We start from the raw sequence: 27,027 nt of genomic DNA, 5'->3' as shown, positions 1-27,027 counted from the left end.
CAGTTTCATAAAGATAAGAATAAATTGATATGTAAAGACACTTTTAATTTATGTTGATAAACGTTAATAATATGAAGATTAAATTTTAATATTTCAAATTATTCTAGTTTGTATTTTTTAATAATTAAAATTGTGTATTAAAATACATGTGACCTTTGTAAACACAAAACTTGAATTTGTATTAAAAATTTCAAGTATGAGTAACAAGTAGTTATATACGGAGTATCAAATATGAATAGTTACAATCTCTGATTATAAGAAGCCTTCTAATTCTTTAGTAGAGTATGTTATGAAATGTCTTAATTCCTTGATGAATGGTCTCTCTACTAGAGTATGTTATGAAATGTCCTAATTCCTTGTTGAATGGTCTCTTTACTAGAGTATGTTATGAAATGCCCTAATTCCTTATTGAATGGTCTCTAGACTCAAGTCGATGAAGAACATAGGTATGTCAGACATATATTCAAAATGACATTTTAGCAAGATTCCGAATGAGGTTCGGTATAGAATTTTTGAGATTTTCTTTCTCCAAATAAATGAATGTCACTATTTATATTGGTGAAGGTAGGAAGACTCCAAAAACTTTCAAACTCTTTGGCATTATCTTCAAATTAAACTAGTTGTAAATAAATAAATACATAAATTTTAAAAGTCCATCACAATTAGTAGATATTGTGTTTAAAAATATATTGAAGCTAGTAAAAAGGGAACTAATATAAAAATTTATCCGAAATGTATCGAATCGACATCACGTCAAAATATACAATAATAATAATAATAATAATAATAATAATAATAATAATAATAATGTAAAATATTTTTATAAATTGGATATCTAAATCAAAAATATTTAAAATTTTGTCTAAATCTACTATACTAATAAGAGCCAAAGAGAGTTAAGCCTAAAATGGGTAGAAAAAATGGCGGTCAAATTATTTAATCAAATGGATAGTTCAGATGAATTATTTAATCAAATAGATAGTTAAGATGATTCAGATTAATATTATTAATATAGATTACCTAATTTGACCTTACTTTTATGATTATCCGTTAAGTTTCCGTTAAATATTCTCTTCTCCGTTAACATTCCGTTAACTTTTAACTTACCCATTAATTTCTATAAAAAAGGTCTTAGGTTCGAACCTCATCTCAATCAAATTTGACATAATTAAGTTTCTCACTCTATTTTACTCTTATTAAATTAAATAAATTAGTAGCTACAACAAAAAATGATATATATGTATTTCTTTAATTTAGAATTATGTGTCTACAATACCTTTATTTGAAAAAATTATTCATTATCAAAAAATTAAATTAATTAAGAGAAATAATTTCATTAGTTATATTGTCTTTATTTTCTCTCATGCAAATATTCTTTACATTCAAATTTATCAATTGATATTCATTACATTGTTCATTATCTTATTTTTACAATATCTTGTAATTAAATATCAAAGTTATAGTACAAAATAATGTTATATATTTAGTTACCAAGTATTTTATTAATATCATGAAAAAAAAAATTAAAATAATTTGAAGCTAATTATATTAACTACTTGGGGATTGGTTGACAAAGAGAGTACTCAAATAATAACCCAACAAATTGAAGCGAAATCACTTTATTTTACTCTTATTGAATTAAATAAATTAGTAGTTACACCAAAAAATGATACATATGTATTTCTTTAATACCATGAAAAAAATAAAAAAAGAATAGTTTGAAAACAATTATATTAACTACTTGGGAGATTTGTTGACAATGAAAGTACTCAAATAACCCATTACCCAGCAAATTGAAGCGAGAAACTACCTTTTAATATCTTTGGAATACTTAATATTTTAAATTTTCAAATTTTATTAATTTATTTAATCTTTTTTCTTAAACTAGGGATTTCTTCATCGACAATAACTCATTCAACAATAATGGTTGAACCAAATGAACCCCAAGCAGAACACCTAAAGGAAAGTCCATAGCTCCTATATCATAATCTCATTGCATGGCGTTATCATCTATGCTACCAACAATAACCGAATTGCAAATAACACACTACCAACAAAAAGGAAAAGAACAAATAGTAAAGATGAAGACAATGACAATGTTACTCAAAAGAAAATTAAGAACACTTAGAAAAATTCAAATTAAAAGTATTATTTATTTAGACTATCATTTTTAGACCAAATATTTAGACTATCTATTTTACAAGGTTGCAAACATTTATTTTAGTAATAATTATAATGAATTTTTTTATATTATATTGGATTCATATACTTTGAGTTAGATATTTAAATAAAAAAATTCGACATTTAATTATCCATGTATAAACTTCTCCTATATAATCTTGCATTGATATACTTTTAAATATTTATTTAAATATAAACATTGAACATTAACCCATTCGCGCAATGCGCGTATAAAACTAGTATATAATATAGGTAGGGATTACACCAATCTATATAAATTTAAAAATTAAATTCTTTTAATTTGTAAATGTAATTTTCTTAATTATAATTTATAAAATATAAAATATAATTAAAAATAAAATTAAAAATTAACAAAATATGTGTTCATACATATTTATACTTTTAAAAATGCATAAATACATATACCTATGCAATATATTAATCATACAAAATTAAAATGCCATTTTTTAATTTCTAAATTTAATTGTAATATATCAATATAAATTATAATTACAGAAATTAGATTATAGAATTTGCATACATACATATTAATAAATATTATTTGTATATACACTGTATTACACAATCATATAAGAAAATGCGTATGATCAGAGTTTTAAAAAACATATACAAAATTTGAAATTTACATTTTTTAATTTCTAAGTATAATTTTCTTAGGTATTATTCATATTGTTTAGAATTATTATATATATGAAATACGATTAGGAATAATTTAATTTAATTATGTAAATTTTTCTCTATAAATTTATCTAAATATGTACATGATTAGAGATTATATTAATCATACAAAATTTTAATTTGCATGCTATGATAATAGCTAGATACTTGACCAAATATATGAAAATTCAATTATATTATTATATTGTACATTTTAATATATTTTCATTTTTAAATATTTTTAATTAAATTCATAATAACAAATTTTTTTTCGTGCATCGCACGGGTAAAACACTAGTTGTGTTTAAAAATATATTGAAGCTAGTAAAAATGGAACTAATATAAAAATTTATCCGAAATGTATCGAATCGACATCATGTCAAAGTTCATAATTCCATCCTATTTTGAATTTAATTGTAATACTTCAAATTCAAATGCAAGCACTTAGCCTCCTAGCGCCACAAATTAAACATTTCAATTAACCATTAAGTCTAAAGTGTTATGAATATTTCATGACCATTATCTCACTCTTCCTATATTAAAGTTCATGTATGGTTGAACTCGGGGGGTGTATATATATATATATATATATATATAAAACAATTATTAATGAAAATGGGGCTCTGACTCTAGTCTCTAAATGTACCTTGCTTAGTTTTAAGGATATTAGATCAAATAGTTTCCATATCGAAATCAAAACTATGAATAATCGGGAGTACTTATTCATGACTCAACTGATTACTGGTCATAATCAAGAGGTTGAGGAACTTGTATCTTTATCCTCTAGGCTATATTATACCTATATATGTCCTAGTAATTCGTGTGTTGCACTAACCATGAAATTTCAAAGATCCACATTATTTTCAATTATAGCATGATCGATTGGGTTATCCTAGACCTCCATTGACGAGTCGAATCATTTCCAATTCTGTTGGACATAACCTTTCAAGCTCGCATGTACTTTATCTAAATCAATATACATGTGTTGCTTGTGCGAAAGATAAATTTATTACAATATTCATCAGAGACTAAATTTGAGCTAAACTAATGTGGGCCAATTAACAAATTAATTAAGTGGATTGCCACCTATAATTTGAGCTTAATTAATTAAGTTGAACCACTATATTTTTTATGTTTATTTTTTAAATAACATTCATAATTGAAGATCGAAATGTCATTGTATTTAACAATATTTAAACTTTTTTGTCGATAAAGGATAAAAAATGGTCATGTCACAATAATATTAAAATTAAAAGTGAATATTCTAATAAAAAAAAGACTTAAATTGGATTGTCATATATAAATGTATGACCAAAAATAGAATTAACTGATTAATTTATTAAAGTTGTCATTTCCCCTAATATTTATCAACCCATCTTGTTGACCAGGCTATTTAATTATCCCAAGAGTGGGCATTAACCAATGATTTCTCATTGCACTTTTCATTTGGAGCATGATTCCAAGTCAATCAACGTTTGAGCTAATTACAATTTACAAATACAGCCACATCTAATTAAGCACTTAGACCAATCTTGTTTGGTTATTAAATCCCAATCAAATCAAATATTAGTCTTTTTTTGAAAGCAATCAAATATTAGTCTAATTGACATAATTAAAAAAAAAAAGTTAATTCCAGTTTTTTCATATAAAAATGTGAAGATTGATGTGATTCATGAATTTGGGTGGACCAACGGTTAAAGATTGTTGAAAAAAAGAAAAATAAACGGGACTAATTTTATAAATATTACAAACTTGAAAGTTTGTTATAATTATAAAATTGACGTAGTGGACCAACGGTCAATCATTATTGCATGAACCATGGTCCACACAGCTGTGTGGACCAAAAATAAAAAGTACATTATTTTTGTACTGAAGGTACATTATTTTTATATTGTAGGTACATTATTTTAGGGTACATTATTTTTGTACTGAAGGTACATTATTTGATATATACTGTCAAATAATGTACCTACAGTACAAAAAAATGTACTTTTTATTTTTGGTCTACATAGTTGTGTGGACCATGGTCCATGCAATAATTTGCCACTAACGGTTGGATGGACCAACGGTTAAAGAGTGATGCATGATCACAGTCATCAACTGAGATTCATTAATTATTGATGATTTTAGAAAATAAAAACACAAAGTTAAAATTTTAATTATTGCAAACTTTTAAGTTTGTCATATTTATAAAATTGATTCGCACTTTTTTTCTTCATTTTTAAACAATCTTCAATTGTTGGTCTATCCAAATGGATAGATTAAATTAGTCATCACTTTTTACTGAAACCATAATCTTAGATGTTGAATGTAAAAAGTCATTTATATTTGGGAAAGTAAATAATATTGTTGTACATTCTAAAAAAATATGAAAAATAGATTTGTGAATTGAGGGTATGCTTTTTAAATTTTTTAGAAATGTATAAATAAATCAATAAAACAAAAGTTGTACTCAAGTAACCCACTCCGTTCTTTCATTCTCTTATCCTAAAATTTGCCATTTTTTAACGTCAAAAGAAAAGAGAGATTTCTAGAATATGTTTTTTAGGAGAGTCACATACGCTACGCCACGCGCGGTGTTCAAATCCAATTAGTGTGGAGATAAGACCAGTCTCCACCGTTGATCTATATTAAACTGGATGATTAAGATAGTCATTTTCGAAGTTGACCGTGATAAGTGTCTGTTGTTTAATTGGAGTGAATCTCACGCGCTTCTTTGCGGCTTGGGTTTTGTCCTTTTCTCAGTGGAAGTTCACGGATGACGTCTCCCGCCGCAAACCGCCAACCATCTCACACGTGACCTTGATATACGTAGCAGTAAACATATAAAGGCGTGTTTGCCTGTTCTATATATGAGTTTATTTCATTGAGACTTGAAGATATGGCTTCAAAGAATAACAATAACTACCCTATACTTCTTCCCCCCAATAATAACTACCCTATTGTTAAATGAGATAGGTAGAGAAAAAAAAATTCATTTGCTGGAATTAATATTGATGGAAGATAAAGAAAACAATGTAATATTCATTTAACTAATTTATTATTTTCTCTTCTTGAAAATTTATAAAATACTAAAGTTTGATTGATTAGAATACCAATTGACGTGGCATCTTGAGGACATACAATCTTATCTATTGCTAAATATAGAGCTATGTGTTAAACCATTGTAAGCGAGCAGATTTTTACTCAGGGAGAGTTAAACAATCAATGAGACTTAGGCCAAACATTTCTAAAATGCATTGTCAAGCATTTACAAATGCACCATCAAATATTTTGTTTTTTGAAAATCACTATCAAATATTTTTAAATGTACCAGAGTTGATAATCAATGCGAATTAGATAGTGCACAATGCATTTGAAAATGTTTTACAGTGCATTGATAAAATGTTTGATCGTGTATCCGCCCATTCACACTTAAACCTTGTCTGCACATGATTCCACTCTCTCGTACACACATACACAAAAAGAGACAAATTACATAAATCTATAACTCAACACACCAATGGTATATTGGTAGCTTTCAAATTTCAATAGATGATTTTTCAAACAGCAAATCCCAAACTGTAAACGCTCATATTGAATTTCCATTCAAATTGGTCTCCTTGTGAATATGTCATTTAGAAATAAAAAAAATACTTCATGTACTCCAAAAATCATACTCTTAACTTTTAGTCCACTTGTGTCCAAAATTAATTGGAGGAAGAAAAAAAAAGAATAGATAAACATCATAACCCTTACTAAATTAAGTAATCAAAACATACTATATCATAGGGAGTAGGATTTGAGAGTTCATGTATAATTTTTCTTTAGAAACTACTAGTCATAATGACATAGTTCTCCAATTGCCTCTGATAGATGACAATGAGAATCCTTATTGCTTACACCTCTCTTATCCTTGCTCAATGACTACCAATTTATCACTTATCTATACTGTGACTTTGTAAACTTTTATTTTGCATAAAAAGTCAAATATTGTTTATGCAATTAAAATTGTGCAATTAAGTTTATAGGAGTAGGCAAAAGCATCGTTCACCATAAACAGTATGCAGTATTTTGCACTGCGATCCAAATTTACATATAGAAGACTTCAAGGAAAACATACTTACAACTTGGATTTTGAGTAGCCATACGCGGTCTTAGAATACTTCATTACATAGGCCAGAAACCCGCCTAAAATCCAGCATACATAGACAGTACACTGACAATACGTACACGTACAAATACAGTAAATTCTACATTTGGTATACGGAATCTGATAAAAATACGTATATTCTTCCATTCGACAGTGTATAAGCAACAAAAAAGAAAAACACTCTCTCTCGAGCTCTCGCCTCTTGCTCACAGTAACACCACAAAATTCACCTGAAAACGGGGATAACGACGTATTCGGATAGAGAAAATAACCGATGCAGCCGGAGAGCGGCGGCGGCGGCGGCGGCGGAAGCGGCGGAAGTGAGCCGAGCCGAGGAGCAGGGCTGACACGCTTCCGCTCAGCTCCGGCGACGTGGTTGGAAGCGCTACTGGATTCCGACACGGAAAACGACGTCGTTCTCGACCCTCCTCCGATACTTCCTTCTTCTAGCAAGCCTCCACCGCACCCGCACTCTCAACCCTTGCCTACACCTTCAGCTCAGCTCAAGCAGCCGTCTGTTGGCGGAAGTGGCTCCCGATACGCCGCCGATCTGGGGCTATTCGAGTCCGGAGGCGGCGGTGGGGAAGCAGCATCTGGACTTAGTAATTTCGTCCGGCAGAACAGCTCTCCGGCGGAGTTTCTCTCTCAGATCAGCTCGGATATCTTCTTCCCCAGCTTCGGAGCTCCGCCCAGCTACGACTACCTTTCTTCTCCTATCGATGTGGCTCAGTCAGCTAAGCGGCCCAGAGAGGCTGATTCCCAAAGCCCCTCGGCTAAATTATCGTCTCCCTTGGTAAGATACACTTCCCTCGAGTTTATATATGCTATTTGAATTTCTCACCCTTTCCAAAAATCGACCCTTTAAAAAAAAAGTTTTTTAAGTTCATTTTTGCTCAGAACTTTTCAGCTAGCTTTAAATGCTATATTTATAGTTTTTATTTTTATTTTTATTTTTTATTTTTTTGTTGTCGGAAAAAAATGGTAACGAATTATGCTGGACTTTGGCAGGCTAGCTTTGTGGTTGGTTATGAAGATTTGTTAGTCATTAGGAAATGATTGGTTGGTCACTTTACTTAATTCTGACTTAGAAAATGATTCAATTGTGTATGTAATTGGTTGTCTGGATTAACTAACTAATACTCCGTACTAAATTAGAGCTAAAAATGGAATTAGGAGGATTCCAATGTGAAATTTATTTGTTTGGGTCTTTTCTAACTTTCCTTTCAAGGGAGAAGAAAGGCCTTAATGCCCACAAGAGGAGATTTATTCACCATGCTAGTTTCTTAAGGTCTTGGGATTTTTTGAGTCAAAATTATTTCAAAAGATCAATCTTTGGAGTTAGGATTCAATTCTAGTGGTGCACAAGTGCTCTGTTTAAGTTGCAACATTAATCTGGGTTTTCACTGTGAATAAAAATTTCCTCTAATGGAAGAATTTGAAGACTTCCCTTTGCCCTTTAGTAATTCTCTTATATATTTTTTTGAAAATAGGAATTACTTTTGATAATTGATTAACACTCCATAACTACAGGCATATAAATCTGGGTTCTCTTTTCTTTATCAGACCAAGTGTAGTAGTTGCTTTGTTGTATTGCAATTTTGTTTCTTTTTGTGAGCCCAAAAAGTTTGCTAGGCTTTTGTTGGCAAATACTGAAGCCGTTTACATAGGTAATTTCTAGTCTAATAAGTAGAGGTTTTGTCCGTGTTTAACATTGCTGTAAAATTTTTACATGTTTTCTTTTTTTTCTCCATCCGTTGGGAAGGAGTGGGATTGCTATAGCATGATGTGCTGGAAAAAGAATGTTTTCTGACTTAAGTTTTACCATGCACTTTATCTTCAGTCATTATGATAACTGGCAAATTCATGTTAGTGTTTTATCCATACAGTTCCTGAAATTACTTTATGATATTTTTACTTATTCATTGTTCTATGTCTTTAAGAAAGGAGAACAAAGTGGGCGATTACGCAGTGCTGGTGGGTCATTGGATGCAGAAATGGAGAAGATGATGGAAGATTTAGTCCCATGCAGGGTTAGAGCAAAGCGTGGTTGTGCTACCCATCCCCGAAGTATTGCAGAGAGGGTATTACTTTCTTCCCTCTATCTCTCTCCCTTCACATACACACACACTTCTTGAAGAAGCGGATGAGGGGATTTCAACTGCTGTACTTAATATTAGTACTGTATATAAGAGGAAGATAGTTTCCATGAATGTTGGTCTTCAATGAATATTTATATCTGTAGTTAGTAGTTATATGCTCACAATCAATTTACTTAAGGTTATTTTCTTTCATTTAATTTGGGAACAGGTTAGAAGAACGCGAATTAGTGACAGGATAAGGAAGCTTCAGGAGCTTGTGCCTAATATGGATAAGGTAATTAAACTATGCTACTTTGTACGGTATTTGACTCAAGATGATCAAAACCATTCATGCTGCCCGCATGCATATAGTATGAGCAAATTTAACGTTTATCACAAAAATGCAGATCTTCAACTATAAATTTCTCTTCATTATTAATATTGAAGTTGGTTGTATCATTACACAACTGTGAGCTGTACAGTACTTTTCACTTCATTGGTTCAATTTGTACTTTTGACAAGTTAATTGAAGTATTCATGCACAGACCCAAGGAGGCTGTGCTACGCTTAAATTGTAGCTCAACTGTTACCTTTCCTTTGTTGACTGTGATTTTAGGCACTGTCACATAAAATGCTGCATTATAAATTTTCCATATAACCAGTCCTTGCTAAGAAACTGCACCTTTTCACCCCAAAGTTTTGTAGTAATCTGTTGAAGTCGACATTGAAAATATAAGAGAGAACACATGGGTTTATAAGGTCATGGGTTAGATTAGCTAATTGATTGGATTCAATCTTTTAGTGTGGTTTGGCCCATGTGCATTATAGCAACATGGCATCAGAGTGACTTTGGTCCAATCTTAGGGACCTCGTTTGGTCCACACAATCAAATATTCTTGTTTTTCTTCTTATTTTATGTTCGCTGTTGAGTTGGATATTCTGGCTATGCTTGATTTCATCCTGCCCAACTGTTTGCAGTGTGACACTGTGACCTGAACCTACTTTTGTGTGGGGCATAATACATCTGTGTTAGCTAAATCTAGAAGCTAGAAGGAAGAATGGTTGAGTTTTATCTGCTTTCATTATATTTTCTTTTTAATATCTGGCTTAAGTTTCATACTCTCTGTGACTTTGAGGTCTTTCTACCAAATGCAGCAAACTAATACGGCTGACATGTTGGAAGAAGCCGTAGAATATGTCAAGTTTCTACAGAAGCAGATTCAGGTACTTCACGCATATGCTTAAAGCAATTTGAAATTTATTGATTCTGTTACGTTCAAGCGCTTACCACTACGCCCAAAGCTATAGCTTGTAGTGAAGGCGCAACTTTATTTCCTTCTACCGCCATCACATTTTCGAGAGGCAGGGTGCTGGACATGGCCCTTTACTAGCCTCCGCCCAACAATCCCCCATCCCAGCACCAGCCTCTGTTGTTGTTGGGACTCAAACCTGTGACTTGATACCACTTGTCACTACGCCAAAAGCTATAGCTCGAGAGGCAAGGTGCTGGACTTGACCCTTTACCGGTCTCTCCCCAACAGATTCAGTGTTTACTAAAACAGACTGCCAAAAAGTTTAGTATTGGGAAGGGTAATGCTTATGCCTTGCTTGTTTCAAATAATTTTAGTTACAAATAAATTTGTAGTTTTAGTTCTTTGGGGAAAGCATCGGAATTGTTTTATGCTTTGAAGCCTAGTTAGAGTTTCCTGAATGAAACCTAATGTGTTACAGGAACTCACCGAGCATCAGAAGAAATGCACTTGCTCCACGAACGAGCAATGAGAGAGAGAAAGAGAGAGATTGCTGAGGGTTTCCTGCAGTAAATAGGCAATAATATGGGGTTTTGGTATCTCAGATACAATCATCCGAGATATGGTATTTTCTCTTTTATGTCATACTATTCTGCATGTCTAGACGTTGGCAAGTAGAACCGATAATTTTTACAGTAGAATTCATGCTCAATCAGCTCTAGCTACTCCCTGCATAATAACCTAGATTATTGTATTCCTACTTGTAAAATGCTGTATAAAGTAGTATCGTTCAATAAGATAGTCACAAATCTTCACCTGAAAATCTCTCTGTTCATGACGATGTACTTAAAAAAATTTGCGTGCTCATTACTCCTGCAGCATAGTGGGTCAATATCAGATCAACAAGTATGTTTTTTTACTATGAATTTCTCTTCTTTGTTATGTTCCCGTTTCTTGTTTTTACTTTTCTTGAGGTGTTGTAAGTTACAGATAAGTGAATATTTGCCCAAAAAAAAGCCATTCTAGGAAGAGAACATGAGAGCTTGAGATGAATATAATTTACATATATAAAATGGAATGGAGTTTTATAGTGTGTAGTGTGCATCTGCAAATGACTTATGGTGTGAAGAAGAAGAAGAAGAAGATGAGGAGCTCAAATGCATTTGGAACCAACCACAGGGAGAGCTTGAGTGCATCAGCTCTTGTGTTTTTGACACATCCCACTAACAAGGTGAGTAATGAGTTCTGGGTAAAATGTTCATTGCCTTTGAATTAAATGTTTATTAAGGTTGAAGTGTATGCTGTTATGAATTTTGTTTTTAGGTTTGAACCAAATAATCAACATTGATAATGCTTATTATGGCTGAATTAATAATCATAGTATTCTTTTCAAAAAAAAAAAATAATAATAATCATAGTATTACTGAGTTACTTGACACATGGGGTGTTTGGTAAATAGTTGTTAGTTTATTGAGTTAATGGGTTTGACTAGTTGATATTATTAACTGATTGTAGAAAAGTGTTTGGTAAATTAGTTGTTAGCTGATATCTGATTACATGCAAAATGACTTTCTCAAAAAGTTAATCGAAAAAGTTGTTTTGATAAGCTTTTTAAATTTTAACATTTTGGAGAAATAAACTGTTACAAAACGTTAATTAATCAAACACTCTTTGATTGTTTAACCAAGTTAAACAACTAATTTTTTTTTGTCAAGTACCTTATGCTCAGTAGATATCTCATTCTTCCCACTAATATCAATAAAGGCAGGACTAGACAACAGTAGCCATTGAATTGACGCAACTAGGTTGGATTGTTGGGTATTGGGTTTGGTAATTTAAGTTTACAAGTTTGAAAAGTGAGCCCATAAAACTTTTTTGGTAAAAATTTGTGTAGGACTGTCTCACGGATTCTTGTATGTTAAACGGATAAAACTTTTTTGGTAAAAATTTGTGTAGGACTGTCTCACGGATTCTTGTATGTGAAACGGATCGGATCAAGTTGAAATATACTCCCTCCGTCCCTAAATGGATGTCTCATTTGCTTTTTGCACGCTTTTTAAAAAATTAAAGTAAAGGTAATGTGCTTTTCAATTATGCCCTTCAATTTTTCACTTTTAAAAATAAAAGCAATAAAGAATGCAAAAGTCATAAGGATAAATTTGGAAAAGTAGAATGATGGTGATGTTCAATTTTGAAAAGATGACAACATTTTGAGACAGACTAAAAAGAAAAGTAAGACAAGTAAAATGGGACAGATGGAGTAATATTTATACTAGTAAATGTAATATTAACTTATGAATAAAATGTTTATTTATTTATATGGAAAAATGTAATAATTTTGTAGTAACACACACATTCCAACATTACTTTTAATTTTTTAAAGCTTGACTCGGTTTGACCTATTTCCATCCATACTTTAAATGAGAATATAATACTTTTGATGAAATAAGTGATAATTTTATATTAAAATATAAAAGTATTATATTCGTTCTTAAAAGTAGTGCATTTTCTCTTATAAATAACAAATATTATATTTTCAATTAGTATTACATTTTTTAATATAAGTATTACATTGTATATTAATTCGACCCGAATATACTAAAAGTACATTATTTGTGTACTTAATATACATTATTTGATAGTATGGTTTATATAGCTGTGTAGATCCCGGTTAACACAATAATGATTGTTCTAATACCACCAAAAAGTAACAAATAAAAGAAAAAAGTGATACCAGCCTACAGGGCTGGACTGCAACACAGACGGCGACGCATTTTTGGCATGACCATTTAGAATATTCTTAGTGTACTCAAATGAAAACGACTGAGAAAAGTTTGGTCACTTTTAACTAATATAAAAATTTTGAAGATCTCAATTAATACCATGTTGATATATATAATGGGTGTGCAAGAGGTGCAAATAACCTATATAGTACGACGGTAGTCGGGGCGGAAGAAGAGCGAGAGCAAAGTAGAAGGTGACCAAAACCGTTGGCTCAAAGTTCCATTAGAGCTCCGGCCGTAGGCCGGCGGTGGAAGCCGAAGTTGAGCAGCAGAGAAAGACGTTTGGTATCACTGTTGCTTTCCGTATGAAAGGAGGGTTCAAGTCCTCTCCCAAGTAAGAGCGCAAATTATTCTGCGGACCCATACACAATCTACCTTTTATAAATTCACAATTTGTATACTACGAACACACAATTTTAACATATATATAATTGATTAGCTTATTTTGCATTCACAAGTTCTTTTCAAATATGCAGTAAATTCCAATACTAAAAATATACAATTTAATCTTTTTAAAATTTAGTACAACTGTTATGTATTTTGACTTAGAAACACAATTTACATTCTAGTAGTTCACAATTCCAATACTAAAAATACATAATTTAATATCGTTTAGGATGAGGGTCTATTTTTTAAGATGGACCCTGGTATATGGTATAACAACGGAAGTAAAAGGTTGGCCGATTCACAGACTTGAACGAAAAAAAATAAAAAGAAAAAAAAACAACAAATGAAATCCTCACAAAACTATTTTCATCTTCAATATGTAGCAAAAATTGGGTGCCGAATTTTGATCCGACTGCCGATACTACAGAGAAGGTTCTCGTTTGGGTCCGTTTTCCCAATCTCCCCGTGGAGTTTTATAATCTCATGTGCCTTAGGCGAATTGGAAACAAACTTGGGCGAACGGTGAGAGTGGACCATACGACTAGTCTCGTTTCAAGGGGAAAGTTTGCACGGGTTTGTGTTGAAATTGACATTACAAAGCCTCTAATCCCCACGTTCACCTTGGAAGGAAAAGTCTAGAAAGTGGCCTACGAAGGAATTCATTTGGTCTGTTTTGCGTATGGAATGTATGGTCACAGGTTAGACGGTTGCCCAACTAACGGTGTAAGCAATATGCCCGTTGCGGCGGGGAGCGAGGTTCCACAGCCTCCAAACTCAGACGTTAGGGTACGCAGGTCAGGGATCGGGGTAGTAGTGACCGTTCGGCTTGAGGAGTCTATGGGCCATGATATACAAGGAGGAACACGTATGAAGGAATAAATGGAATTGAAATTTTTGCCTACTGAAGCACGAAGAGTCAACAGACTCCCATCCATGTGGGAATGTAAATCGAGTGCTACTACACCACAAGGTCTTTGGCGAATGATTACCAATATTATTTTTTAGTTATGTATGATCCTATAATGGGAATAAAGGTTTTAAAATATAAAAACAAAAAATCAAGACAATTTATTCTAATATAAAGACATCCAAAACACCAATATGAAGAAAAATAAAAACAAAAATCTAAAAGCCCTGATGGAATGAAACCCTTATTTTATTAGGGAATTAGTTTTCTAATTAAAGGAGTAATCAAATTCCATAGTGTTCTAGAAACCTGTCAATCAAACAATAAATGACTTTGATTCTCATTCCTGATAGCTAAACCCATGAATCAAACACTTCCTGTGTTTCACCATTTGTATTGTATGCTAATAGAATACGATTCACACACGCAAAATATTTACCTCTTTTATTTATTATTATTATTATTTTTTTGTATTCCGCCTAGGAGGCATAGGCGCTAGGCGGGCCTCTGGCGCCAACTTGCACCTAGCGTATTTTGCAACCTTGGATATTAAGGAATCATTTTAATAATTTAATAATAACAATTTATTACTAAATCATCATCAATTTATTACACTTTATTTATTACTAAATCGATCAGATACAGTGAAATGCTTAGATAGAGGCAATGTTTGGCAAATCTAGCTGAAAAGATAGGTGAAAGCTAAAAAGTAGCTGAAAACTGAAAAGTTATAAGCTCGAAGCTGAAATCTGAAGAGATGTTAAGCTAGCTGTTATGCTTAAAAGTGTTTATTTGATAAAGTTAGCTTTTTGATTAGCTGATAAATGTAAAAAGACTAAAAATGGCATTTTCATACAATTTAAATAGTTTTAAATTTAAATAGGTTTTTTTATATATTAATATATAATAGTGAAATCAATATATATTAATAAAATATAAAGTAAGAGTATATATTTGAAAACATATAAAGTAAAACAAAATGTTTATACTTCATAATATTAGTTCATACAAAAAATCAATGTTCAAACACATGTCAAATTGAAATTACAACCAAACATATTGAAAAGAAAAAGTCAAAACGGTTTTAATTGTGAAGGACAAATGATGTCATTTTTTTTTTAAATAATAAGGTTAAAAGATGGAAAAAAAAGTTAGGAATCTACTAGCTTATTTTGAAACGCTACCGTTCAAAAATAAGCTCTTATTTCAAGCTACTAGCTTATTTTAAAAACATTACCAAACAGAGCTTATACCTTATTAGTAGCTTAAAATAAGCTATAAGCTCCTAAATAAGCTCTGCCATAGAGCCTGAGTAGATTTACTAATCATCACCAAAAAAAAAAAAGAGTGGATTTACTAATTCAGTATATGTGAACGGGGTGGAATGCTTTGCTCATTCCTAAAGAAGTTTTGAGGGTCAACTTGTGTCTTCACTGTAACAAGCCTTTCAAAATTGTTCTTGAAATACTTGATCCCCCAATTCTTAGACTCTGCACCATAGGTTGAATTACCCATACTATTTCTCCCAATATCAAGATCCCTGTAATTCACATACGCTTCTCTTGGAGACTTGGAGACGAAAGGAGTGCAGTAATGAAACAGCCTTCTTATCCAGCCCATGTGGCTTTCATAGGCCTCCCTCCCTGCTTCGCTCCAATCCATAATGTACTGGATTTTGTACAGATTCCCAGCCCTGTGCGGGAATGGAATCGCCGATTCTGAAATCTCCTCCATTCTTCCACCGTAGGGGCTCATGATGATCAAGCCTGAGTTACTCTCTCGCAGAAAGTCCCAAACCCCTTCCAGGCCTTCCACGGGGATTGGGTTTTTTACGTAGTCGGATTTTCCTTTGAAGTAAAATGGTTTCCCCTCGTTGACGATAGTGCCCGTGAGAGCTTTAGGGTCTGTGCCTTTGGGGAAGCCGTCGATGGTTGTGAGGGCTTCTATCCAACTCATCTCTCCCAGGTCTTGTCTTGTGGCGCCTAATTCTGGGAAACTTTGTTGCAGAATTGGGAGAAGGGTATCGGCTGGTCCGAGGTACAGGGAGTTGAACATGGCTTGTACGGTGTTTTCGGGTTTTTGTGCGATTGCGATGATTCGGATGAAGAGTTCTTGGGGGAGCTTTGGGGCGATGGATTGCCATTTGTGTACGATGTTGGTGGCGTTTTGTTCCGGAGTTTTGACGATGTGGAAAGTCGTTACGGTTTCGGGAACATCAATTAATTCTACTTTCCATGAAAGAACCACCCCGAAAGTATTCCCTCCTCCTCCTCGGATCGCCCAAAACAAATCCTCCCCCATAGATGTCCTGTCCAAAATCTTCCCCTTCGCATCAACCAAACGCGCGTCCACCACGTGATCCGCTGCCAGGCCGTGTTTTCTGAGCATCATCCCGTAACCTCCGCCGCTAAAGTGCCCTCCGATCCCAATGGAATGGCACACGCCCGCCGGAAACCCAAGAGTTTTGCTCTTCTCCGATATCCTATAGTACAGGTCCCCAACCGTGGCCCCGGATCCGACCCACGCCGTCTTTTCCGCAGAATCCACGGAGACGTTATTGAAATTTGTGAGATCAAGAACCAAGAACGGGGTCTGATCACCTTTCTCGGGCGTCGTGTACGACAGCCCTTCGTAGTCATGGCCGCCGCTGCGAATTCGGAGCCGCAGGTTTAGCTCCACAGCGCAAAGGATCACCGATTGCACCTCGGCTTCTTCCTTGGGTGTTATTACGGAGAAGGGCTTCGGATTGTCCGAGGAATTGAAGCGGGTGTTCTTGATCGGGTACTGTAGGACGGACACGAAGGAGGAGTTGTCGGGGGTGTATATGTCGTTGAAAATGCTGGCGGTTTGGTTTTGGGAGTTGCGAATCAGGCATTGTTTCAGGCCTTCATCGATATACGCTAAAGCTTGATGGTTCGAGGAGTAGGAGGATAGACAAATCAAAGAGACAAAGAGAAAATAGAGCGTATTTTGATTCTTCATTTCTTTTTGTTTCTTTGATTGAAGAGAAGAGATAAGACGAAGGAATTGTATGAATATCGTGCATGGTTTTATAGTACCTCTTGCACCAAATTAAGTCAATGTTGTCACGTTTATGATTATGGTTTCGAATGAAATTTGAGCCATTAATGGGATTTGAATATTATGTGAACGCAATATGTTGGAGGCTGGAACCCACTCTTTTTATGTGAGGGTGCAACCGAGTATTACTAGACCAGAAAATCAAGTTCATCAATTAGTAACTAGAGAATTGTTGAGTTGAGATCAGTAAAGGATCAAATCAAGTACATTGTTTCTCAAAAATGTGATGACAGTTTATAAGAAAATAAATTAAATTAAGTTGCTTCTTCACTATCAACTATAAGTTGGAGTAGTGATAAGCGTTTGATTCTAACACAATCTTATATCGTGATAATACAATTCATGACTAGAATTTTATTTTCTTTTAGTTTTTATAACTTATTAAAGTGTCTATTTTGGGAAAAGTACCAATGGTATTTATTTTGTATTTATGTTATTATTCAACATAGAGGTGGCTGGTTTGGTTAGTGGTTTACTCTCTCACCAATTAATTAAATTACTGAAAAAGTATTTTTAAGGGTCCGGATGTGCTTAATTTGTTGAGAAAATTAAATAAATTGACATGTTTGATGGTATCTTAAACATAACAATTAAAATTTTAAAAAAGTTATTTCAAACTTTTGATTTGTAGAATTTTTTTTAAGGAAAAATTTTAAAATATCAAATATGCACCTATTCCATGCAAACAACAAAAGGGCTATAACCGTTTGGGAAGAAACAAAGGGCTACAGAAGTAGTCCTTGAATAAAATATTTGATGCATCGTCATTCTATACACCGGCGCTGAAGGAGAAGATGTCACATCATTAAAAAATAATAACAATGGGGTTTTTTTTTTTTTTTTTTTTTTTTTTTGCAAAATATATAAGACTTGTATTTTATTAGAAAACTCTTTTATTTCTAATTAACGAAATATATCTACTTTCCTAAACATATTTATTACTTAATTATTATATATATATATATAAAATTTTCTACACATTTTTAATTATTAGATAGATTATTAATTGTTGCCAATTAGATACATTATATTATTATTTGTTACCAAACAATAAATATATATTGACCAAAGGCATTGTAGTCGAGGGGCATAGCTGTGGCTTGGTTGAGAAAGTATTTATGAACAGATAGTCAGATACTACATTATAATAGGGTCAATATTACTCAAAACATTATATTGACGACCCATTGTTATTATTTTTAATGATGTGACATCTTCTCCTTCAGCGCCGGTGTATAGAATGACGATGCATCAAATATTTTATTCAAGGACTACTTCTGTAGCCCTTTGTTTCTTCCCAAACGGTTATAGCCCTTTTGTTGTTTGCATGGAATAGGTGCATATTTGATATTTTAAAATTTTTCCTTAAAAAAAATTCTACAAATCAAAAGTTTGAAATAACTTTTTTAAAATTTTAATTGTTATGTTTAAGATACCATCAAACATGTCAATTTATTTAATTTTCTCAACAAATTAAGCACATCCGGACCCTTAAAAATACTTTTTCAGTAATTTAATTAATTGGTGAGAGAGTAAACCACTAACCAAACCAGCCACCTCTATGTTGAATAATAACATAAATACAAAATAAATACCATTGGTACTTTTCCCAAAATAGACACTTTAATAAGTTATAAAAACTAAAAGAAAATAAAATTCTAGTCATGAATTGTATTATCACGATATAAGATTGTGTTAGAATCAAACGCTTATCACTACTCCAACTTATAGTTGATAGTGAAGAAGCAACTTAATTTAATTTATTTTCTTATAAACTGTCATCACATTTTTGAGAAACAATGTACTTGATTTGATCCTTTACTGATCTCAACTCAACANATTAATATTTGATGCATCGTCATTCTATAACCAGCGCTGAAGAGAAGGTGTTACATCATTAAAAATAAAACAATATTAATTGTACAAAATATTAATACTTGTATTTTATTTTTTAATTAACAAATTATACCAACTTTGTTTTCAAAAAAAAATATATCAACTTTCCTAAACATATTAATTACTTAATTAGTATATATCTAATTTCCTACATATTTTTAATTATTAGATACATTATTAATTGTTCCACATTAGATACAATAATATTATTATTTATCTATTAATAATATAATTAAGTATTTTACTAAATATAAATTGGATATATATAGTTATATTATAATCAACTATGTTTAGTAAAATATTTAATTAAAATATTAATAAATATATAATCATAATTAAAATCAACTGATAATTATTCTCAAAAAAAAAATCAACTGATAATTAATAAATGACGACTCTGTTTAGCAAAATTCTTAATTATATTATTAGTAAATCAACAATCATAATTAAAATTAATTGATAAATGTTAGTGACAACTATGTTTAGTAAAATATTTAATTATATTAGGAATAAATCAGTGATCATTATTAAAATTGATTGGTAATTCTATTTAGTAAAATATTTAATTATATTATTAATAAATACATAATCACAATTAAAATCAACTGATAATTAATAAACGACGACTCTATTTAGTAAAATTTTTAATTATATTATCAATAAATAATTAAATTAATTGATAAATGTTACGTGAGAGTTTAGTAAAATATTTAATTGTATTATGAATAAATCAATGATCATTATTATATTATTAATAAATCCACAATTAAAGATAATAATGGCTTCATGTGTGATTAATATATACTTTTTTGAGTAATATTGACTCTATTATAATGTTTGAGTAATATTGACCCTATTATAATGTAGTATCTGACTATCTGTTCATAAATACTTTCTCAACCAAGCCACAGCTATGCCCCTCGACCACAATGCATTTGTTTTTTTTTTTTTTTTTTTTTTTTTTGCAAAATATATAAGACTTGTATTTTATTAGAAAACTCTTTTATTTCTAATTAACGAAATATATCTACTTTCCTAAACATATTTATTACTTAATTATTATATATATATATATAAAATTTTCTACACATTTTTAATTATTAGATAGATTATTAATTGTTGCCAATTAGATACATTATATTATTATTTGTTACCAAACAATAAATATATATTGACCAAAGGCATTGTAGTCGAGGGGCATAGCTGTGGCTTGGTTGAGAAAGTATTTATGAACAGATAGTCAGATACTACATTATAATAGGGTCAATATTACTCAAAACATTATATTGACCAAATGCATTGTGGTCGAGGGGCATAGCTGTGGCTTGGTTGAGAAAGTATTTATGAACAGATAGTCAGATACTACATTATAATAGGGTCAATATTACTCAAAACATTATATTGACCAAATGCATTGTGGTCGAGGGGCATAGCTGTGGCTTGGTTGAGAAAGTATTTATGAACAGATAGTCAGATACTACATTATAATAGGGTCAATATTACTCAAAACATTATAATAGAGTCAATATTACTCAAAAAAGTATATATTAATCACACATGAAGCCATTATTATCTTTAATTGTGGATTTATTAATAATATAATAATGATCATTGATTTATTCATAATACAATTAAATATTTTACTAAACTCTCACGTAACATTTATCAATTAATTTTAATTATTTATTGATAATATAATTAAAAATTTTACTAAATAGAGTCGTCGTTTATTAATTATCAGTTGATTTTAATTGTGATTATGTATTTATTAATAATATAATTAAATATTTTACTAAATAGAATTACCAATCAATTTTAATAATGATCACTGATTTATTCCTAATATAATTAAATATTTTACTAAACATAGTTGTCACCTAACATTTATCAATTAATTTTAATTATGATTGTTGATTTACTAATAATATAATTAAGAATTTTGCTAAACAGAGTCGTCATTTATTAATTATCAGTTGATTTTTTTTTTGAGAATAATTATCAGTTGATTTTAATTATGATTATATATTTATTAATATTTTAATTAAATATTTTACTAAACATAGTTGATTATAATATAACTATATATAATCCAATTTATATTTAGTAAAATACTTAATTATATTATTAATAGATAAATAATAATATTATTGTATCTAATGTGGAACAATTAATAATGTATCTAATAATTAAAAATATGTAGGAAATTAGATATATACTAATTAAGTAATTAATATGTTTAGGAAAGTTGATATATTTTTTTTTGAAAACAAAGTTGGTATAATTTTGTTAATTAAAAAAATAAAATACAAGTATTAAATATTTTGTACCAATTAATATTGTTTTATTTTTTAATGATGTAACACCTTCTCATTTGCTGCTGGTATATAGCATCTATACATCGCATCAAATATTAATTCAATAACTTTTCCCCTTTCAACAAATCACTCTTAATTGACACAAACATTGTTAAGTTAAAGTATTATATTACAATATTCATAACTTCCTTCTTTATTCCGTTCTTTCTGAATTTTTATTTTTATTTTGTGAAGCAAATGCTAGGTTACAGTATTATCATGGCAGTGTTTTTTTTTAATAGTTAGTTTTATTTTTATTAGTACAATTATTTTCCTATTTTGAAGTATTTTGTGGAAAACGTAATCTCATTGAATTATTTTGTGGTCAATGCCTTTGAATACGAACTTTCATTTATGTGCATGCGTGATATTATCTTTTGACTAATATGCTTTTTATTCATCTAGGGGCATACTTGTGAGAGATTTATGATGCGGGTCGTGTCTAGGTCGGTTAATATTGAAATGTAAAATTTATATTAAAAAATGTAATACTAATATGGGTGGAGCAAACTAGGTAGGGCTCATGGTACTGTGATAGATGTCTATAAATACATTGGTTGTATTCCTACTATAGCATCACCACAATCACCATCAGTAATAACAAAAGAATAGTTTCATTCTAGTGAATGTAAGCACATTGCCGAACCACGTAAATCATGTCTTCTTTACTTTAAAACCATTATTATTTTCGCTTGTTCTGGTTATTGAGATGACCAGTTCAAGTACAAAATTCGCATATCAAACTTTGATGGTGTCGACACAATTTTATTAAGGATAGAATATTTTTGGACTTGTTGGATGTTTCTAGATGCTAGATGAAAAGGTGGGGAGAGGCGTTGTAGTGTTGGGTAATGTGGATATGAGGAGGGGATGTGAACCTGGTATGAGCCGGATATGGAAGATGGCTGAGAGGTGTTGTAGTCATTCATTGATGTTAAAGGTTGGTTCACCAGTAATGTTATTGAGGACCGTAGACTATTCTCTTGGTTTATGCAACGGTACAAGATTGGTTATCACAACACATCATTGAAGGCAAGATAATTTGTAGAAGTAATGCAGACACTAAAATAACAATAATCTGATTAATATTTAGTGCGTACGGGTATCATACTAGTTCACTATATGTGAACGGGGTGGAATGCTTTGCTCATTCCTAAAGAAGTTTTGAGGGTCAACTTGTGTCTTAACTCTAACAAGCCTTTCAAAATTGCTCTTGAAATACTTGACCCCCCAATTCTTAGACTGAGCACCGTAGGTTAAATTACCCATACTATTTCTCCCAATATCAAGATCCCTGTAATTCACATACGCTTCTCTTGGAGACTTGGAGACGAAGGGAGTGTAGTAATGAAACAGCCTTCTTATCCAGCTCATGTGGCTTTCATAGGCCTTTTTCCCTGCTTCGCTCCAACTCATAACGTACTGGATTTTGTACAGATTCCCAGCCCTGTGCGGGAATGGAATCGCCGATTCTGATATCTCCTCCATTATTCCACCGTAGGGGCTCATGATGATCAAGCCCGAGTTGTTCTCTTTCAGAAAGTCCCAAACCCCTTCCAGGCCTTCCACGGGGATTGGGGTTTTTACGTAGTCGGATTTTCCTTTGAAGTAATATGGTTTCCCGTTGTTGACGATAGTGCCCAAGAGAGCTTTAGGGTGTGTGCCGTTGGGGAAGCCGTCGATGTTAAGGACGGATTCTATCCAACTCATCTCTCTCAGGTCTTGTCTTGTGGCTCCTAATTCTGGGAAACTTTGTTGCAGAATTTTAAGAAGGGTATCGGCGGGTCCGAGGTACAGGGAGTTGAATATGGCTTGTACGGTGTTTTGGGGTTTTTGACCGATTGCGATTATTCGGATGAAGAGTTCTTGGGGGAGGTTTGGGGCGATGGACTGCCATTTGTGTACGATGTTGGTGGCGTTTTGTTCCAGAGTTCTGACGATGTTGAAAGTCGTTACGGTTTCGGGAACATCAATTAATTGTACTTTCCATGAAAGAACCACCCCGAATGTATTCCCTCCCCCTCCTCGGATCGCCCAAAACAAATCCTCCCCCATAGATTTCCGGTCCAAAATATTCCCCTTCGCATCAACCAAACGCGCGTCCACCACGTGATCCGCCGAGAGGCCGTGTTTTCTGAGCATCATCCCGTAACCGCCGCCGCTAAAGTGCCCTCCGACCCCAATGGAATGGCACACCCCCGCCGGAAACCCAAGACTTTTACTCTTCTCCGATATCCTATAGTACAGCTCCCCAACCGTGGCCCCGGATCCGACCCACGCCGTCTTTTCCACGGAATCCACGGCCACGTTGTTGAAATTGATCAGATCAAGAACCAAGAACGGGCTATGATCACCTTTCTTGGGATTAGTGTACGAGAGTCCTTCGTAGTCATGGCCGCCGCTGCGAATTCGGACTCGCAGGTTTAACTCCGCGGCGCAAAGGATCACCGCTTGCACCTCGGCTTCTTCCTTGGGTGTTATTACGGAGAAGGGCTTCGGAGTGTCCGAGGAATTGAAGCGGGTGTTCTTGATCGGGTACTGGAGAACGGACACGAAGGAGGAGTTGTCGGGGGTGTATATGTCGTTGAAAATGCTGGCGGTTTGGTTTTGGGAGTTGCGAATCAGGCATTGTTTCAGGCCTTCATCGATATACGCTAAAGCTTGATGGTTCGAGTACGAGGATAGACAAACGAAAGAGACAAAGAGAAAACAAAGCGTATTTGGTTTCTTCATTTTTTTTTTCTTTGATTATTGAAGAGATAAGGCGGAGGAATTGTATGGATATTGTGCATGGTTTTATAGTACCTCTTGCACCAAATTAAGTCAATGTTGTCACGTTTATGATTACGGTTTCGAATGAAATTTGAATCATTAATGGGATTTGAATATTCTGTGAATGCAATCTGTTTGTTACTCTTTTGGGCGGAAGTCAGTAAAGGAAAGTCCATCAATTAGTGATTAGAAAGTTGTTGAGTTGAGATTCGTAAAGGGTCAAGTCCAGTGCATTGTTTCTCGAAAATGTTATGGCCGTCTATAAGAAAATAAATTAAATTTGCTTCTTTGTTATGAGTTATAACTTGACTTAGTGATAAACGTTTAATCTTAACACAACCTTATAGCATGATAATACAATTTATGACTATAAATTTTTTTTGTTTGCTTAACTTATTAAAGTGTCTATTTTGGGCAAGTATCAATGGTATTTATTTTGTATTTATGTTATTATATTCAACATAGAGGTGGTTTGGTAGTGGTTTACTCTATCACCAATTAATTAAATTAGTGAAAACATAATTCTAGGGATGTGCTTAATTTGTTGAGAAAATTAAATTAATTGACATGTTTGATGGTATATTAAACACAACGATTAATTTTTTTGAAAAGTTATTCTTTTTTTAGGTTCTTTTCAAGGTGTCTCTCCAGCCGATAACCAGAAGACTAATTTTCCGTCCCAACGGTTAGCACACTAAACAACTTAATAAATTTGTATAAATTTTTAAGGGAAAAGTTTTAATCTCAAATATGCACCTATTCCATGCAAACAACAAAGGGCTACAAAAGTAGTCATTGAATAAATTGCATACATCCTTGGTTATTCCCGGTATAAGAATTCGACCACCCTTAGCTGGAATAACTTTACCCCTTTCAACAAATCACTCTTAATTGACACAAACTTTCTTTTTAAGTCAAAGTATTGAAATATTAATAACTTCCTTCTGCCAAAGCATCTTGTGCTCAAATAACATGTAATGACTTTTTCAATGAGAGGTTATGAGATCAAGAAAGTATACATAAACATATATTACAATATAGTAGAGTCAATGGTAATAAAAAAAAAAAAGTAACTTCCTTCTTTATTCCATTCTTTCTGAATTTTATTTTGTCAAGCAAATGCTAGGTTACAGTATTATCATGGCATTGTTTTTTTTTTTTTTTTAATAGTTATTTTTATTATAATTATTTTCCTATTTTGATGTATTTTGTAGAAAATTAAACGTAATCTCATTGAATTATTTTGTGGTCAATACCTTTGAATACGAACTTTCATTTATGTGCATGCGTACATGATATTATCTTTTCATTGAATTATTTTGTGGTCAATACCTTGGAACAATATGCTTTTTATTCATGTAGGGCCAAACTTGTGAGAGATTTGTGAAACGAGACGGTTGGGTCGATATTAAAATGTAATATTCATATTAAAAAATGTATTACTAATAAGAAATAAAAATGTGTTTGGTTCTTATAAAGAAAAGTATAATACTTTTGAAGAAAAATGTAATACTTTTTACATTTTGATATAAAAGTATTATATTTTTCATTAAATTAGTATTTTCGCCCGTGCGTTGCACGGATTGGATTTGTTATAATATTTTAAGAATATTTGGATCGATATACAATTATATAAATTATAACATCGAATATTATATAGCGCAATTGATGAAATTGGTTTGGTCGATTATGTTGTTTTTTATGTTTTCCTTACTTGAATTAGAGCAAATAATTAATTGAATAATATATGCCTTGTTTGTCAACAATTATCTTAAAAAGATTGATATGTAAGTAATATGACTTATGTAATTATATTATTACTAAAATAAATATGGAAAAATGAGAAATAATTTAATTATATTTATTATAAAAATAAATTCAACGATCAATGTTTAGCTTAATTACCATAATGCCAAGATCTTATAGTCTAATGGCACCCGATTACACTCCCATATGGAAGGGGGTGGGTTCAAGTCTCAGGGGAGGCAATGTTGACTTTTTGGGAGTTGCGAATCAGGCATTGTTTCAGGCCTTCATCGGTATACGCTTAAGCTTGATGGTTCGAGTACGAGGATAGACAAACGAAAGAGACAAAGAGAAAACAAAGCGTTTTTGGTTTCTTCATTTTTTTTTTCTTTGATTATTGAAGAGATAAGGCGGAGGAATTGTATGGATATCGTGCATGGTTTTATAGTACCTCTTGCACCAAATTAAGTCAATGTTGTCACCTTTATGATTACGGTTTCGAATGAAATTGAATAATTAATGGGATTTGAATATTAGGTGAACGCAATCTGTTGCTCTTTTGGGCAGAGTATGTAAAGGAAAGTCCATCAATTAGTGATTAGAAAGTTGTTGAGTTGAGATCAGTAAAGGGTCAAGTCCAGCACATTGCTTCTCGCTAATGTGATGGCGGTCTATAAGAAAATAAATTAAAATTGCTTCTTCGTTATCGGTGATAACTTGGCTTAGTGTTTTGCTTTGATCTTAACACAATCTTATACCATGATAATACAATTTATAACTAT

The 27,027-nt window shown here is 32.1% G+C and overlaps 3 protein-coding genes across 4 annotated transcripts; 1 reads left to right on the top strand and 2 right to left on the bottom strand.

The window, feature by feature from the left end:
• The first annotated feature begins 7,144 nt into the window (after nt 1–7,144).
• Nucleotides 7,145–11,245, top strand: LOC116015247 (transcription factor bHLH81-like). 2 transcript variants are annotated; one of them, XM_031255277.1, is made up of 5 exons: nt 7,148–7,784; nt 8,932–9,072; nt 9,299–9,364; nt 10,225–10,293; nt 10,801–11,245. In XM_031255277.1, the coding sequence occupies exons 1-5, from the start codon at nt 7,266–7,268 to the stop codon at nt 10,849–10,851; spliced, it is 846 nt and encodes a 281-aa protein (XP_031111137.1). In that variant the 5' UTR covers nt 7,148–7,265; the 3' UTR covers nt 10,852–11,245. The 2 variants fall into 2 exon arrangements, with proteins under 2 accessions (XP_031111138.1, XP_031111137.1); XM_031255278.1 differs by lacking the exons at nt 10,225–10,293; nt 10,801–11,245 and adding an exon at nt 10,048–10,147 and having other exon boundaries at nt 7,145–7,784.
• Nucleotides 11,246–15,718: 4,473 nt separating this feature from the next.
• Nucleotides 15,719–17,401, bottom strand: LOC116017610 (berberine bridge enzyme-like 15). The gene has a single exon (XM_031258222.1). It carries the CDS (start codon nt 17,376–17,378, stop codon nt 15,753–15,755), a length of 1,626 nt encoding a protein of 541 aa, XP_031114082.1. The 5' UTR covers nt 17,379–17,401; the 3' UTR covers nt 15,719–15,752.
• A 5,367-nt stretch (nt 17,402–22,768) lies between these two features.
• LOC116015225 (berberine bridge enzyme-like 15) lies at nt 22,769–24,507 on the bottom strand. The gene has a single exon (XM_031255251.1). It carries the CDS (start codon nt 24,458–24,460, stop codon nt 22,838–22,840), a length of 1,623 nt encoding a protein of 540 aa, XP_031111111.1. The 5' UTR covers nt 24,461–24,507; the 3' UTR covers nt 22,769–22,837.
• Between the last annotated feature and the right edge of the window lie 2,520 nt (nt 24,508–27,027).

The sequence above is a fragment of the Ipomoea triloba genome, chromosome 4, assembly GCF_003576645.1.
Source record: "Ipomoea triloba cultivar NCNSP0323 chromosome 4, ASM357664v1".
In the NCBI taxonomy this organism is placed as follows: domain Eukaryota; kingdom Viridiplantae; phylum Streptophyta; class Magnoliopsida; order Solanales; family Convolvulaceae; genus Ipomoea; species Ipomoea triloba.
The sequence above is the reverse complement of the archived record's forward strand: the minus strand, read 5'-3'. Positions and strand labels throughout refer to the sequence as shown.